This window comes from Sporobolomyces salmoneus (genome assembly GCF_050403485.1).
Source record: "Sporobolomyces salmoneus JCM6883 DNA, S_salmoneus_JCM6883_v1_ctg27, whole genome shotgun sequence".
NCBI lineage: Eukaryota > Fungi > Basidiomycota > Microbotryomycetes > Sporidiobolales > Sporidiobolaceae > Sporobolomyces > Sporobolomyces salmoneus.
The window spans coordinates 84,177-98,392 of record NW_027481136.1 but is presented as its reverse complement, the minus strand read 5'-3'; the positions used below and the strand labels follow the sequence as shown (position 1 = coordinate 98,392).

The window sequence follows — 14,216 nt, the reverse complement described above, 5'->3', positions numbered from 1 at the left end:
GAACACCTCTGGCCAGCTCCATTGCGGGTACTGAACAGCTGTTGCCTCAATCAGAAGGAAAATTGGACGTTGCGGGTCACCATCACCTTCCCTCTCACCTTATCTCTAGTTAGGGGATCACCTGTTCTCTCAAGTTTGAATTCACGTTTACTCAAGCCACGGACTAGGACACCTTTGCCTCTCTCTGACAATCCGCAACTCTGTTCTCATTTTGTTCTTTTGGTCAAGTTCGGTTCTTTTACTGTAGCTATTCTTTTTCTTTGCAATCTCTTACGGTACAGTACTGTAGTTCAAAACAGCAAGTTCCGAACGCACAGGAGTGAGATACAGTGCTTCGTAGGGGAGGAAAGGAAATTCCTCCCTGTTTCGAGTTCGCTGCTCAGCGAAAAAAAAGGTTCGAGAGAGTCTCCAGATGAGAGAGTCTTTAGATATGACCACTGTGGGGGTCGAACCCACGATCTCTAGATTCGAAGTCTAGCGCCTTACCACTGGGCCAAGCGGCCTTGCAAAGGAGAGCAAAACAGCATATATATCAGAAACGGTCAAAGCAGACGACTCGCTAACTGGTCCGACTGACCCAGAACCCTCCGTTACCTCTCTTTTCCTTCTACCTGTTGTCGAGATTACTAGCTCTAAGCTACAAGCACTGTCATCTGAGCGAATGTGCCCCTCGGACAGGGTGAGAAACAGAGCAAAGCGAGTCGACAAAATCGACAAATGACTGCAACTCGTATTGCCTCCTCACTAGCCTTTTGTGCTCTTCTGTTCACTGCGGGTTACTTTCGATCTTTACAACCCGACGTACGCTTGGCTCCTCCTCGTCACTGCATGACTCCTGTACCAGACCGTCGTTTTACCGTTTCGCCAACGAAACCTCCGCAATTCACACTTGACGAGTACTTTTCACGATAACTCTCGCGCAAGAGCACATCCATCACTACGGAAGCATACTGAGCGGGAAACCTGTCCGCAGTCACGGAGACATTCTGCCCGAGCGCCGACAACCTCTGCGCTTCAGGCTCATACTGTCCATTCAATCTCATCTCGAAGCTCTGCATGGCCTCTCTACTAGACAGCCTTCCATGTAGCATGAGCTGCAGCGTGATATGTCGCTGAGCCTGACTCTGAAGGGTGAACAAACTAATTTTCATTTTTCGGTGGTATCACGAGAAACAGAGAGCAAGAACAGAGGAAGGACACAGCGAGAGTACAACAAAGGTACGTCTTACGAGAAGAGCAGGAGGGTTATCGAATAGGGAATGATTCTCTTAGAGGGCGGGAAGCGATAGAGGGTCGAGTCTCGAAAGCATCGCCGGAGAAGTCGCTTGAAGGAACAACTCGATGAGAGATTGATTGACTGGAGTCGAAGCACTCGGAGCCTGAAGAAGGGGGAACCCGCAATCAGCGCAAGGTCGAAACAATCGAGAAAGGGAGACTCACCTTTTCACGTTCAAACTTGCAGGCCATAACTTTCGCTCTGCGACAGATCGCATCGACTGCCTCGTTGACGTCCGAGCGGATACCGTTCCTCGATTCAATCTTGTACGATGTGAGCCTTGAAACGGTTTCTTCGCGAACGAAGATGCTTAGGCGGTGCTCGAGATCGTGCTGTATAGCGAGTCACACGGTTCAAGAATCAGTCTCCGAGCTTCCCTCAAGCTTCAAGCGAGTTAAGAAGAACTCACCTCGGCCTCCGTCAAACATCTCGCAATCGCCATCAAGGAACTCATCAAGAGTCCTTCGGTGCCGTGAGGACCGATGAAGCGTTGCAAGTTGGGAGTAAAGCGGAAAGGAACGGATTCGGGGTTGAAGAACTCGGGACGATCGGCGGCGAGAGCTAAAAGAGCGAGTTCAAAGTCAGCTACAACTCACTTCCCTCGACGATTGAGAAGAACTGACAGGGTACCATCTCCGAGCTGTAGAGTTTTCCAGTCGAACGCGACATATGCATTCGTGCGGGAGTTCGGCCCGAGGTCGAGAGAACGTAGGATGCAAAGATGAAAGAAGCCATCGACATGGTCATTCGTTTGCGGAAGTGCCAAAGATCACTCGGCGTCGACATCGTGCGAGTCAAGTACTGAGAAGGCGACGAAGGTCAGCCTGAGAAGAAAGCAATGTGAAAGCGATTGTAATTCACCTTCTGTAGGATCGTATCGGGAACCATCTTGCTCGAAATCTCCTCGTAGATCTCTTGACGACCGATCGCGAGGGTTGATCGCTGTATCACAAGAGTAAGTTCAGTACGCCAACTCGCAAGCAAAGAAAGTGAGAGAAACGTACATCGGGGGTCGGACTCTGCTTGTAAAGAGCTTGCATGCGTTCGGTGAAAGCAAGGATAGGATCTTCTCGAGAGATCCCAAGAGAACGACAGTGCTGCTCGTAGACGTCTTGTAGAGAAGTGATCGAGTCGTCGTTTTCGATAATTCGCACTCCAGCGCTGAAGGGAACGATCGCGGGCACGTTGAATTGAAGGTTTCGCTTGCGAGACTCTTTCCGAGAAGCGAGAGGACTGCACGAGAGAGAATAAATAAGCCGAGCTCAATCTCAAGCAAAGAGAGAGAAAGAGAGCGCACCAGTTGAGCAATCGCAAGAGTTGCATGATTCGTTCTTCGCGTCTCGCGTTGCGACCGGCGGGAATTTGGATCGAGAATTGATGAACACTACCGTCGGTGCCGAAGAAGGAAAGGCGACGGAAGAACGTTCCGTGCGAGTAGATGACTTTGTATTCGTTGTTGACGTAATTGATTCGAACGAAATTGTTGTTGTTGTCCTCGTGCTACCGATATATCGGATCAGTTACTATGCTCACTACCAAGCAAGAGAACGGACGACTCACTTGGTGGTATTGACCAAACATCTCGATCTCGTCGAACTTTTGATACTGGAATTCGACGAGCCAGTGACTCGAGTTCGCGAGTTGACCGAGGTTCGCAGTTCGTTTGAGGACCGTTTCGTATCGGTCTCGCCAGTTTCGGAGACGTTCAATGAATTCGAGCATTGTCGGTTTCGAAGTGACAAAGTCTTGTTTGAATCGTTCCTATCATAGCGAAAAGGTTAGCTCGCGAAGGCGACAATCGCAGAGGAATGCAGACTCACCTTGTCGACCTGTATGTTCTCTGCGAATCCCGTGACGTTCGCGACTTGATAAGGTGCGAGTTGACCGTCGTATTCCGGTTGGAGAGCTCGAGCATTGTATTTCTATCGACGACGACTAGTCAGCGTGCAGGCAAAAATGCACGACGAGAGAGAGGTAGCTCACCTGTAGAGCGTCATTGAGCAGGTTCGTGACGAGTCGATAGATATCTTCCTCGGGAGGAGGTCGGAATCGATTGACGAATTGATCGGTGACCATTTCCAACGAGAGGGCGAGAAGGGGGAAAGCAGTCTTGAGAATGTTGAGGATCTCTTGAATGTATTCGACGGGGTAACGATCTTGAACACCAGGAGGAAGTTCGTTCGGGTTCGAGTTGGTATCGCCATTCGCGGCAGCAGCTGCTCGTTGTTGATACATGAGTTGCCTCCTCGCGATCGTAAATTCGTCTCGAGTCGTTCGGAGGTGATAGAACACAGCCTGAAAGGTCCGCGAGAAAGAGATCAGCAAAGAGGAGAGGACGAAGGGACAGGGAGAAGAGGCGACTCACTTGAGGATAAGCTTTCGCGATTTTGACGAGGATGACTCGGAAGTAACGAGCTTCTCGTTGTCCAGAGAGAGCGAGGAGGAGTTGAGGAACAAACGTGATCCAATACCACGAAGGAACTTCTCCCTTGTAATTCTCGAAAGCTTTCGCGATCGTATCGTTTGCGTCGTCGAGATTGAGTAGCCATAGGACTCTAACGAGCATCTTGCGGACCTTGGCGTTCTTGTAGAGTCCGGCGGCTTGAAGGTAACAACTGACGGCGTTCGCGGCGATCGTGAGTTCGGTCGGGTTTTCTTTGAACATGCGATCCTGGTATTCTCCCCATTCTGCCCACGCTTTCGCGAACGTCATATCCATCGAAACGGCGAGGTTGAACGTTTGATTCGCTTCGTCGTGAAGGTGAAGTTTCGCGAGGAACATTCCTTTGAGCGTGAAGAATTCGGCTTTTTGAGGTCCGTTGAAGTACATCAAGTTCGTGTTGTTGATGACCTCGAGTCCCGAGGCGAGTTCTGACGGGTTGTGGTAGTGAGATTTCGCCTGTTCTCGAAGTTTGAGGAACGCTTCTTGAATCTCGATGTTCGGGAGGGTGTAAATCTTCGTGAGAGACGTGATGCAGACTTCGTTGAGGTGGTGTTTGCGAGCGACGTGAGCGAATCGATTGATGATCCATGCCGTTTCGTGGAAACCTCGATAGGCGAACGAACTCGCGTTCTGAGCTCCTCCAGGGGCATTCGGAGGTGGAACGAGAGGGAGGTAGTGCTTGTTGATCGCCGAGAAGACGTGTTGACGCCATGCGACGAGATCACTCCAGATATTGACGTCGTCCCAGAGGTTCGGAAGTCGATCTCGCCAGGTTCCGAGGATACTCTTGAGTTCGCTGGAACGAGTGTCGAGATTCGCTGCGGTCGTTTGAATGAGGGATTGGAAGATCGCTTGAGTCTCTTGAAGTTCGACGAATTGTTGGAAGACTTGGAGAAGCGGGACGTGAGCTTGAGTGACCGTCTCGGGGAGGTAATACCATTTTCGAAGGGAGAGTTGAATTCCTTCGTCGCAGAGTTTGTTGAACGCCTTCTTCGCGACCGTCATCTCGTCGGGAGTCTTGCCAGGGGTGTAAGTCGAGAGTAGAGCGAGGTAGGCCTCGAAGATTCGACGACGAGGAGTTGGAACGGGGTTCATCGATTCAATCGCGGCTTCGATCATCGGTCGTTCCGTATTCCAGTCCGCCAACCTCCATGCGCATTCGAGTAAGAGTTCTTTGTTATCTTCGTTCTTCGCCATGCTGTTTCGGGGAGAGGAGAGAACGACAGGTCAGCGACTCGATCCTCGATTCTCGAGGAAGAAATGTGACAATTGATTGGCGAAGCTTACTCGGAGAGAACATCCCACTGTAGCCGAATCGAGATCGATCAGTATCGAGAGCATTGAGAAGTCGAGAAGAAGAAGAGACGTACCTGTTGCAGTTTTTGAGCCGAAACGATCCAGTGATCCTCCCACAACGCGAGCTCACTTTCGGTGAACGGAAGCACTCCAGTTCGAGCCGTGATCTGAGCAGATTCGTACAAGACTTGAGCTTGATTCCATTCTCCGATTTGTTCCCAACTATCGTAAAAGAGAGCGAAAGTCAGCTTTTCGATTCTTTCGACGAACGAGAGACAAACTCACCTGATAGCAGCATTCGTTTCGTTAAACGCAGCTCGACGTCTCCATAACCCGTAGACAAGATCCTCTTCGCTCAACTCGGCGTACAATTCCGTGAGAGCATCCATCGCCGTTTCTCTAACTGATTCCGGTTCACGCGGGAGTTCGAGAGTGTTTTGTAGCAATTCGATACCGGTGTGCCAGGCGTTGAAGGTTCGAGCGTGATATCGGACGACGTGAGGAGGGAGAGAGATTGTCGGAGAGCAAGCGAGAGCGGCTTGAAGGAGAGTTTGAACGACATTCGGACGACGATCGACACTTCGAAGGTGGTACTCCCTCATGAGAAGAGTGACGAGGAACTCGGTAACGTGACGTTGTTCGGAACGAGCGAGACAAGACCATCCAGCTTTGAAAGTATTGATCCAAGTCTGGTGAGTCGCACTCGGATCGGCGTAGAGAAGTTTGCGAGCGGCTCCAACGAGTCCTCCAGTGTCGTACGATTCAAGTTGTTTGACGAACGAGTCCGAGAGAGGGTCGAGAGAGGCGAGAGAGGGACGAACGAAGAGGCGATCTTGAGTGTCGACGGCGCCGAGGAGTAAGTCGAGAGCTTGATGCATCCAGTACGTCTCACTCAAGGTTTCCCAGCTCTGTATCCCGATGATGTAGTGTAATCGACTGAAGAGACCGGTCGGAAGACTCTTGTCGAAAACGGCGAGGAATTTCGAACGAATGACGGGATCTCGAATCTTGCAACCCATGAGGAACGCCGATTCGAGTCGGAAGGTGAGTTCGGATCGAGCGAGGGTAGCGTCGGTGTAGATGTCGAGAATCAAGTTGAGGTACTCTTTTTGAAGAGCTTCGCTGTTTCGAGTTTCGAACGACATCATCTTGTTCAAGATCCCAGCTTTCTCCTTCGGCGTTGGGTAAGCTTCGTCGTGGTCGAACACCCATTTCCTCGTCATCTGAAGAAGGAAGCGACAGACGTCGATGTTCGAAGATTTCTCGACGAGATTGACGATGCCGCTGAGGAACCACCGTCGATCCATGTTGAGGTACGAGACTCGTTGACGAAGAATTTCGACACTGCTGACGAGGAGTCGAAGCTGAGGATCGGTCGAGGCGACGACGGTCGGAGAAGCGGCGTGATCTTTTGTGAGACGAGAGAAGACTCGAATGAGCGAAGGGATGAAGGCGTCGATTTGTTCAGGATCGACTTTCCCCCACGACTGGAGAATCAGCATAATCGATGCGAGGTTGTTCATCGAGCGGAGACCTTCATCGACCGTCGTTCGAGCCCAATCGACAAACGCCTTGGCGGGAGGAGAGAGGTTGCTTGTGTCGGTAACGGGAGTCGATTTCGGTAGATGCTCGAATAGTCGTTCAATGACGGGTCGAAGTGCTCCAGCGAGTCGAGGTTCACCGCTGAGGAATCCCTTCTCGACGATTGAATGGAGAATCGCGATATTCGAGAGGTGCCAATCTGCCGGTTTGTACGAACTGACGACGTTGAGGACCTCAGCCGAGTTGCAGAGTTGATTCAAGAGTTCCTCCGTAACGTCGTTCGCGAAAGTTCGTTGGAAGAACGAGAGCTTGACGTTGCTTTCTCCCCATACGTTCGGTCCGATGAGTTCACGAAGGAGAGCGAGAGCGCGGTAGACGAGGTTGTTGCGTTGCAGAGGTTCGGTCGTGTTCGAGATGAAGCGAAGGAGGTTGTTGACGACTTGATCTCGCAAGTTTGCAGGAGGAATGTAAGAAGAGGAAGGACCGTTGCTCGTCGTCGAAGGTGCGATCGAACCGGCACGATCGCTCTTCGTCGTCGTCGTCGTCTTCTCCCGTTTCGGTGATGAAGTCGCCACGGTCGATTCGTTTCCTTCTCCAGTTCCCTCCGTATCCATCTTCGACTGTTCTTGCTTCGCGATCTCGAGTCGTTTCTTCTCCCACTTGAGTATGAGCTCGATAACGTCGAGAGTGAGAACTCGAGTGTCGGCCGTGATCGCAGTGTTGAGAGTGAGTTTGCCGAGAGAAGCGACCATGTGAGGGATGAAGAGTTCTCGAGTACTGAAGAAGAGGTCGGGATGGCGAACGATGAGTTGATAGACGTTGATCAGGAGAGCGACTTGAGATCCATCGTCGACGAGAACTTTTCGAGTCCATTTCGCCCAAATCGGTTCGTTGACAGGCGAAGTCATCGCTCCTCCTCCTCCTGTAGCCGTACTCTGAATTCGTTTCGGAAGAGCGGGAGCGAGGATGTCGAGAGCTTCACAGACGATCTTGCGAGCTTCGGTTTGATGAGCTCGAAGGAGAGCGAGGTAGATCTGAAGGATGATCTTCGTCGGAGAGTCGAATTGGGAAAGGAAACTCGCGATGAGGAGGTAGGCGGATTGCGAAGCCGTAATGTCGTCGAATCGGATACTGACCCAGCCGAATTTGATCACGTCCTTCTTCGAATCGCTCGCGTTGATGAGTTCGGGTAGATTGCGTACGAGTTGAGTCGACATGTGACAGAGTTCGACTCGCAATTCTTCTTCGTCGAGAGTTCCGACATCGGGAGCTCCCGAGAGTAGAGGTTGCCAAATCTTCTTGTGAACCTTGCTGATCCATTCGACGTCGATAAGTCCACTTTCTCGTTTGCCTCGAGAGAACGAAACGAGAAGGATCGGGTTGACGAGGAGACGAAGAGCGGCGGATTTGTGAGCGTTCGTAACTCCCGAGTTTTCGAAGATATCGATGAATCGATCGAGGACTGCTCGTTTGAAGGCGGTATTCGAGCTGAGAGCGACGTGACGATTGAGGAACCTCGAGAGAACGGTGTGATCGGCTGAAGTCGAATAAGTGTAAGAGTCGACGACGTGGAATAGAAGATCGATGTGTTCGGCTTGTTCGAGGAACGAGATGAAGATTTCGACGACGACGGCGTCCTCCTTGAGTTGTTGAACGTGAGGGAGCCCTTGCATCGCGAGTCGTTGTCTTCGAACGTCCGAGACCCAACGTTGAATCAATCGAGCGAGAACTTGATCATTCTTCACGATCCATTCCTTGTCGAACAGGATGAGTTCCTTGATGACGAGCGCCGCGTGATATCCGAGGTCTCCTCCAGCTTCGAAACAAGGCTCGAATAACTCGGAGAGGTTCGCCGCGATGTGATCGCGAATCGGTTGGGCTTGTTCGCAGAAGACGATCGCTCGGAAGGTCGGAACGAATCGTTCGTCACCGAGTCGAGAGAAGAAGAAGTTGACCGTTTCCATCGGGTGAAGTCGAACGAATTTCGAGAGAGGAGCGGTGAAGATACTCGTCTTGAGCTTCTTGAGTAATCTTTCGACGTCGACGACCATCTTGATCACATCCTCGAGGTACTGACCGGCGGCGGGAGAAGGAAGAAGGTGGAAAACGTTGACGATCGCGGCCATGACTTCGAGTTCTCCATCCTCCGAAGGTTGTTTCGCTGACGCTCGAAGGATATCGGCGGGAACGGCGAGCTTTCGGTAATGTTCGACTAATTTGACTCCGATCTCGACCTTGAAGTAATTTGGCAACAACTCGAGGAGACGAGCGAGACCCTGTAAAACGAAATCGAGTCAGTTCACTCTCGCTCACGGCGAAAGGAGATGATCAAAATCACCTGCAAACTCGCAACTGATAGCTTTTTGTGGTCGGCGAGGTTCATCAGAACGGGTTTGAGTCCAGTTTGAAGGAGATCTTTCGGTAATTTCCCTTGCGATTGCATCACTTGAGCGAGACTTTCGTAAGCGGCATCGACGACTTCAGGGGCCTTCGCGTAGAGGAGTTTGAAGTAGATTGAGAGAGCTCGAATTCGATATTGAGCGTAATTCGGTCCATTGAATTGAGGCATCGAGAGAGTCGCCGAGAGGAGTTGCACACTGACGACTCGAAGGTGAGTGAGTGGCGCCATCGTCTTGTGAGTCGCTTTACCCCCGAGTAGAGCGCTATCTTCTGCGTCGGCGATTCCGAGAGCTTCGTGAAGGATTCGAATCAGTTTTTCGTCGATTTCGATCAGAGGAGGGTTTCGAGTAACACAGTAAGTGACGGCGTCGATGTGACCAATTTGCATCGTGAACTCGAGGGCGCGGAGAGGTTTCGACCAAATCGGTTGGAGGAGTCGATCTCGAACGGGAAGGAGGAGTTCGGCGAGAGGGATTCGAGTAACTTCGGAAATGATGTCGAGTGCTCGTTTCGATACTTCTCGGACGGTAGCGATTTGGGAACAGGTTTCGAGAAGGAGGAGACCGCAAAGGTAATGGAGGGAAGGTGCGTTGTTTTCGAGTTCCTTTCGAAGTTCCGCCTCGTTGCAAACTCGAACGACGTGATAGAGAGTGTCGATGACCATTTGTGAGTTCGAAGGAGCTTCCCCAGGCATGTCCTTGATCGCGTAGACGAGTCCTCGAACGATTTCGACAGAGTGTTTCGCAATCGTTCGTTTCGATAGGTCGACTTTCGACGTCAACAGGTTGATTCCCATCGCCGCTCCAGTCTTGCGTTGCCACGAAGAGTCGTAACAGATACAAGCGAGTCGAGACATGAGTTTGCTGACGAGGGCTGCCGCTGAATCCGCCTCCGAATCGTGTCGTACCCTCGAAACGAGAATTTCGAGAACTTGTTGAGTTTGTTCCGAAGCCTTGACGAGATCGGGAGCGTCGACGCTGCAGAGGTTCTCCGTGATTCCGTCGATGAGTGCTGAACTGAGGAGGAGAGCCGTCGTTGCTGCGTTCGGATCTTTCGGGAGGTCACGACCAGTTTCGAGATCGAAGATAAGTCGAGCGATGTCGACGATGTACTTGTTCGATTCCTCGGCGAATTCTTCGACTCGAGTCGCTTCGTACAACCCGCGAAGGATGTTTCCGAAAGCGGCTGCCGGTTCTCCAGAAGGAAGACCCTGCAAGCGAGCGAAATGAGTCAGTACTCGGCGACGGGAGAAACGGAGAAAGAGAGGACTGACCTCTCGAATGAAGATGGCAATCGAGTACTTGAGGAACTGGTAAGCGACTCGACGATAGTGAAGATCTCCTCGTTTGATAATCTTGAGCGCGACATCGACGAGAGGACCGATCCGGATCGCGGCATCTTTCCCATCAAACTTGAACTCGAGAAGAGCTTCCGTCTCTGAAGGTTTCCATTCGAGTTTCGGTGGATCGAACCCTTTTCGATTCCTTCCTCCAATCTTTCCGAGGATCCGCATCGTCGTGTGAGCGTGCTGGTGGTTGAAGGGAAGAGGTCGAAGGAGTTTCCAGAGTCCAACCATGACTTCGTCGATCACGGGAGCCATGAGAGGTCCAAGGAACTCCTGAGTGAGGTTGTCCACGCAGAGCTCGAGGGTTCGAAGACCTTGACTGATGAGGTCGGTTCCCGCTTGAAGAGCGTGAACGAGAGGTCGCATGAGGTAGGAGAGGTAAGGAAGGAGGACGGAGAGTCGAACGGGGACGGTGAGGATGAGCTCAGCGAAGAGATCTTTCCTCGATTTGTCGGCAGATTTGAGGAGAGCGTTCAACTGTTCGAGGAGGACTTGCAGCGAGGGGAGAACTTCGTTGTAGAGGATTTCGAAGCGACCACCTCCGATCGAACGGAAGAGAGCACGAAGGAGGAGGTAGTAGGAATTCGGTTCGGCGGCTTGTTGAGCGAATTTGAGAGAGTTCATGATTAAATTCGTCAAGTGAGGGAGGAGGACAGGTTCGTTCTTTTCCGGGAAGATCGTGACGGCCATGAACGACATCTTGTATAGACGAAGCATGACGGAAGTATTCTCCTTATTGCTGTTACCGAGTTCCGGAAGTCGATCCGAGAGGAAGCGGAAGAGGATCGCGACGAAGTGTTGTGAAACTTGTTCGTTCGAGAGTAACGATTGGGGAATGACGAGTAGTTCGTGATTCTGATAAAGGCATAGGGTGAGTACGTGTATACGAAGGAGTGAAGATGGGCTTCCACGTACCCTGATGAGTTCATCGAAAAAGAAACCCATTCGATTCTCGAGAACTTCTTGGAAGATGACCAATTCCGTTCCAACTAGCGTCGAGCTCAGGACCTCCATCACCTCTTTCTGCTCCCTTCCTCCATCTCGAGACGAGTCGAAGACGATCATGCATTTGACGGCGGCATCGAAGAACCGACACATCAACTCCGCGTCGGGCCCTTGTCCTCCCATTCGAGTGAGCGCCATACTGAGAGTCTTGAACCCGAACAAGAGATTGCGGAATAGGAAGCGAGCGTCTACAATCATTCGAGCGAGTCAGCAATCGAGCGCCGGTCGAGAAGTAGTGAAACGAGCGCTCACCCTTGACCGGATCTGGACCTGGATCAACCATCACTACTGCTTTCCTCAGAGGTTTCGCTCGTTCGATATCGACATCGTCCAACTCGAGTAGGGAAGGTTCCTTGTCCGCTTCCACTTTCTCCTTCGATTTGTCGGCCGCATCTTCGTCCGTTTCCATCTTGTTGTTCTCTCCCGCATCCTTCTTCTTCTCCTCTGAATCCTCGACGTCCATCTTATCCTCCTCCTCACCCTCGACCGCTTTTCCCTTCCCTTTCTCTTTCCTCCTCTTCTCCCACTCGATTCTCTCCTCCTCACTCTTTTTAACTTTCTCGACCGTCACTCCCAAACTTTCCCTCGGTTTGCTAAACTTACTCCAATCGTCCCTCACTTCCGCCATCGCTTCGATCCGACTAACGAAACACAACAAGATCCTCTGAAGGATCTTGATCGCTTCCGCCGGTTCTTTACTCGCGATCGGATCAATCAAGTTCAACAACAACTTCGAGCACATCGTGTGAATCGCCGAAGCGAGAGTCGGATCGTGGATGTTTGCGCAGTAGGTGTGAACGACTCGGGAAAGTTGGGAAAGAGTGAGATCGGCTCGACAATGATGGATCAGATCGGCGACCATCGAGTAGGCGAGAGGTCGAAGGTGTTCGTGACCAGTGATCGAGTTGCCGGTGAGAACGAATTCGTCGAGGAGAGTATCGATTTGGGAGAGGAAGGCCATTCTTAATTCGGATTGAAGAATGTGTCGAGTCGCGATGAAGAGATCCTAGTGAAGAGCAGGAAATCAGCGTTCATTTCGAGCTCATTGTCCGATACTTTCTCACCTTTTTCATAGCGACTGCTTCCGAGGGACAATCCTTCATTAAACGAATCGCAATTTCGGGGAGAATCGTCAAGTAAGGAGAAAGTGCCGTATTCGAAGCTCGATGAACGTAGGCTAAGAATGACATAGTCTAGCACACATGTACAAGGGGATCAGCTCGGCGGGTAAGAGTACAAGGGAGAGAGAAGATGAACCTTTGTTTGAGCCATGAACATGCTTTCGAATGCGGCTCGTTTCTCTTTCGGAATTTCGGGACAGATACCGATCCAAGATTGTCCAGGTTCCATCGAAGCGTGTTTCCTAGCTTGAGGTGCGGCTTGAAGTTGAAGGAACTGAACGAGGGAACGTCAATCAACTGTTAAGGACTGATGCGCGCGAGAGGGAAAGTGGACTTACGTCGAAAACGAGAGGAACGAAAGTCGCAATCGCTTTATTGACCATTGGTCGATAAGTCTGAAAGATGAACACGATCGAAGCAGGACATTCCTCGAGAAACTTGAAACTCTTCATCGCGGGTTGATGAACGACTTGACCCGTCACTTGACTTCCATCCGCGTCGAGTGCTGGAGGTCCCACCGACGCCGGTGATTGACTATCTCCTCCTCCTCCTCCTGTTGTTGCACTTCTCGTCGTTCTCGACACAGCAGAAGAAGTAGTGTCGTTGAAAGTCTCTTCGACGACACTTGCGATGTTTTTGAACAAATCCGCAACGATCTCTAGGAATTCATCGACACTAGCCGTCATTTGTTGGATTTTTTGATCTGGAGTTGGTGCGGCTGGAGTTCCATCGGGGTTCGGAGGAGGAGGAGGGGGAGGTCGAGAGTAGGTTCGATGAAGGTCGATGAAAGTTTTCATACAGAGGATCGCGTTTTCTTCGTTTTCGATTCGCAGGAGGTGGAGGAGAAGATTGATAAGACTCGGTGCGTATTGTCGAAGGGATTCGGCGTGTGGTAGTCGCAACAGAACTTCAATCAAGAGTTTTCGGAATTTCTAGAATTTAACGAGAGTCGATCAACTTCGGTCGCCGGATAGCTGGAGACGGGATCAACTCACGTTCTCTCCTGAATTGCCAATCATTGAAGGTTTCCCTTCCTTCAACGTCGAGATCACGGTCGGTACGAGAACTTCAAACAATTTCGGCAAGTCGAGGTCCTTCTGATGCATTTCGATCGTGTCCCTCAACTCTGTCGCTAGGCCATTCTTTGCTTTGAAATCTACGAACGCGTCTCGTTATCGGTCAGTCTGTGGATCAACCTCGAGCCGAGAGAGATGAGAGAGGGAGATGCGTACCAGTCTCATTCGACTTGAGTTTGTCCGCGATCGACTGGAAATCTTGACCTGCCAATGCCGATCCATGTCCGAATGTACCTGGAATCGGAACAGCTGATGATGAAGAGGAAGGATGTCCTGTTGAAGTCCTCCGACCTGAAGAGGCTGCAGAAGGTGGACCTGCCATCTCAGCTACTCTTCACGAGTGACAGAAGGCTGAAAGTCGCTGGTGGTGTCGTGTGTTGTGAAGTGTTTCGGTAGATGAGAATGGGTGAGGGGGGACTTCGAGAATCTTTCGAGAAACGGAGATTCTCTCACTGAGACAAGTGTCGCCTGTCGCTGGCTGTTCCCTTCAACCCTCCTAGACACACGGCGGTCTTCGCACCGATATGCTCCAGGCACTACTCGATGCGGCTCTCTAGTCCACCTTCGAAGCTTCCAGAACGACACCGTCAATCTCAAGTTCGACCTTACGACAGGTTTGTCACCACTTCAACTACCACAGGAGACCGTGGAGACGCTCTCCGAGGCCTATAACGGAACGGACAAGGGCCTACACTGATCGGAATCGCTTCAA

General features: G+C 51.3%; 1 protein-coding gene across 1 annotated transcript; it reads right to left on the bottom strand.

Annotated features, from left to right (window-relative positions):
• Window positions 1–1,268: 1,268 nt before the first annotated feature.
• On the bottom strand, window positions 1,269–13,826 carry TRA1 (histone acetyltransferase TRA1; the record flags this gene model as incomplete). The annotated part of the gene is made up of 23 exons (XM_076632511.1): window positions 1,269–1,379; window positions 1,441–1,608; window positions 1,686–1,837; window positions 1,900–2,077; window positions 2,138–2,218; window positions 2,281–2,509; window positions 2,574–2,776; window positions 2,837–3,037; window positions 3,097–3,198; window positions 3,260–3,571; window positions 3,642–4,917; window positions 5,007–5,023; window positions 5,090–5,237; window positions 5,301–8,833; window positions 8,896–10,167; window positions 10,231–11,157; window positions 11,218–11,495; window positions 11,560–12,313; window positions 12,372–12,500; window positions 12,565–12,702; window positions 12,767–13,360; window positions 13,424–13,584; window positions 13,661–13,826. The coding sequence occupies 23 exons, from the start codon at window positions 13,824–13,826 to the stop codon at window positions 1,269–1,271; spliced, it is 11,130 nt and encodes a 3,709-aa protein (XP_076487483.1).
• Between the last annotated feature and the right edge of the window lie 390 nt (window positions 13,827–14,216).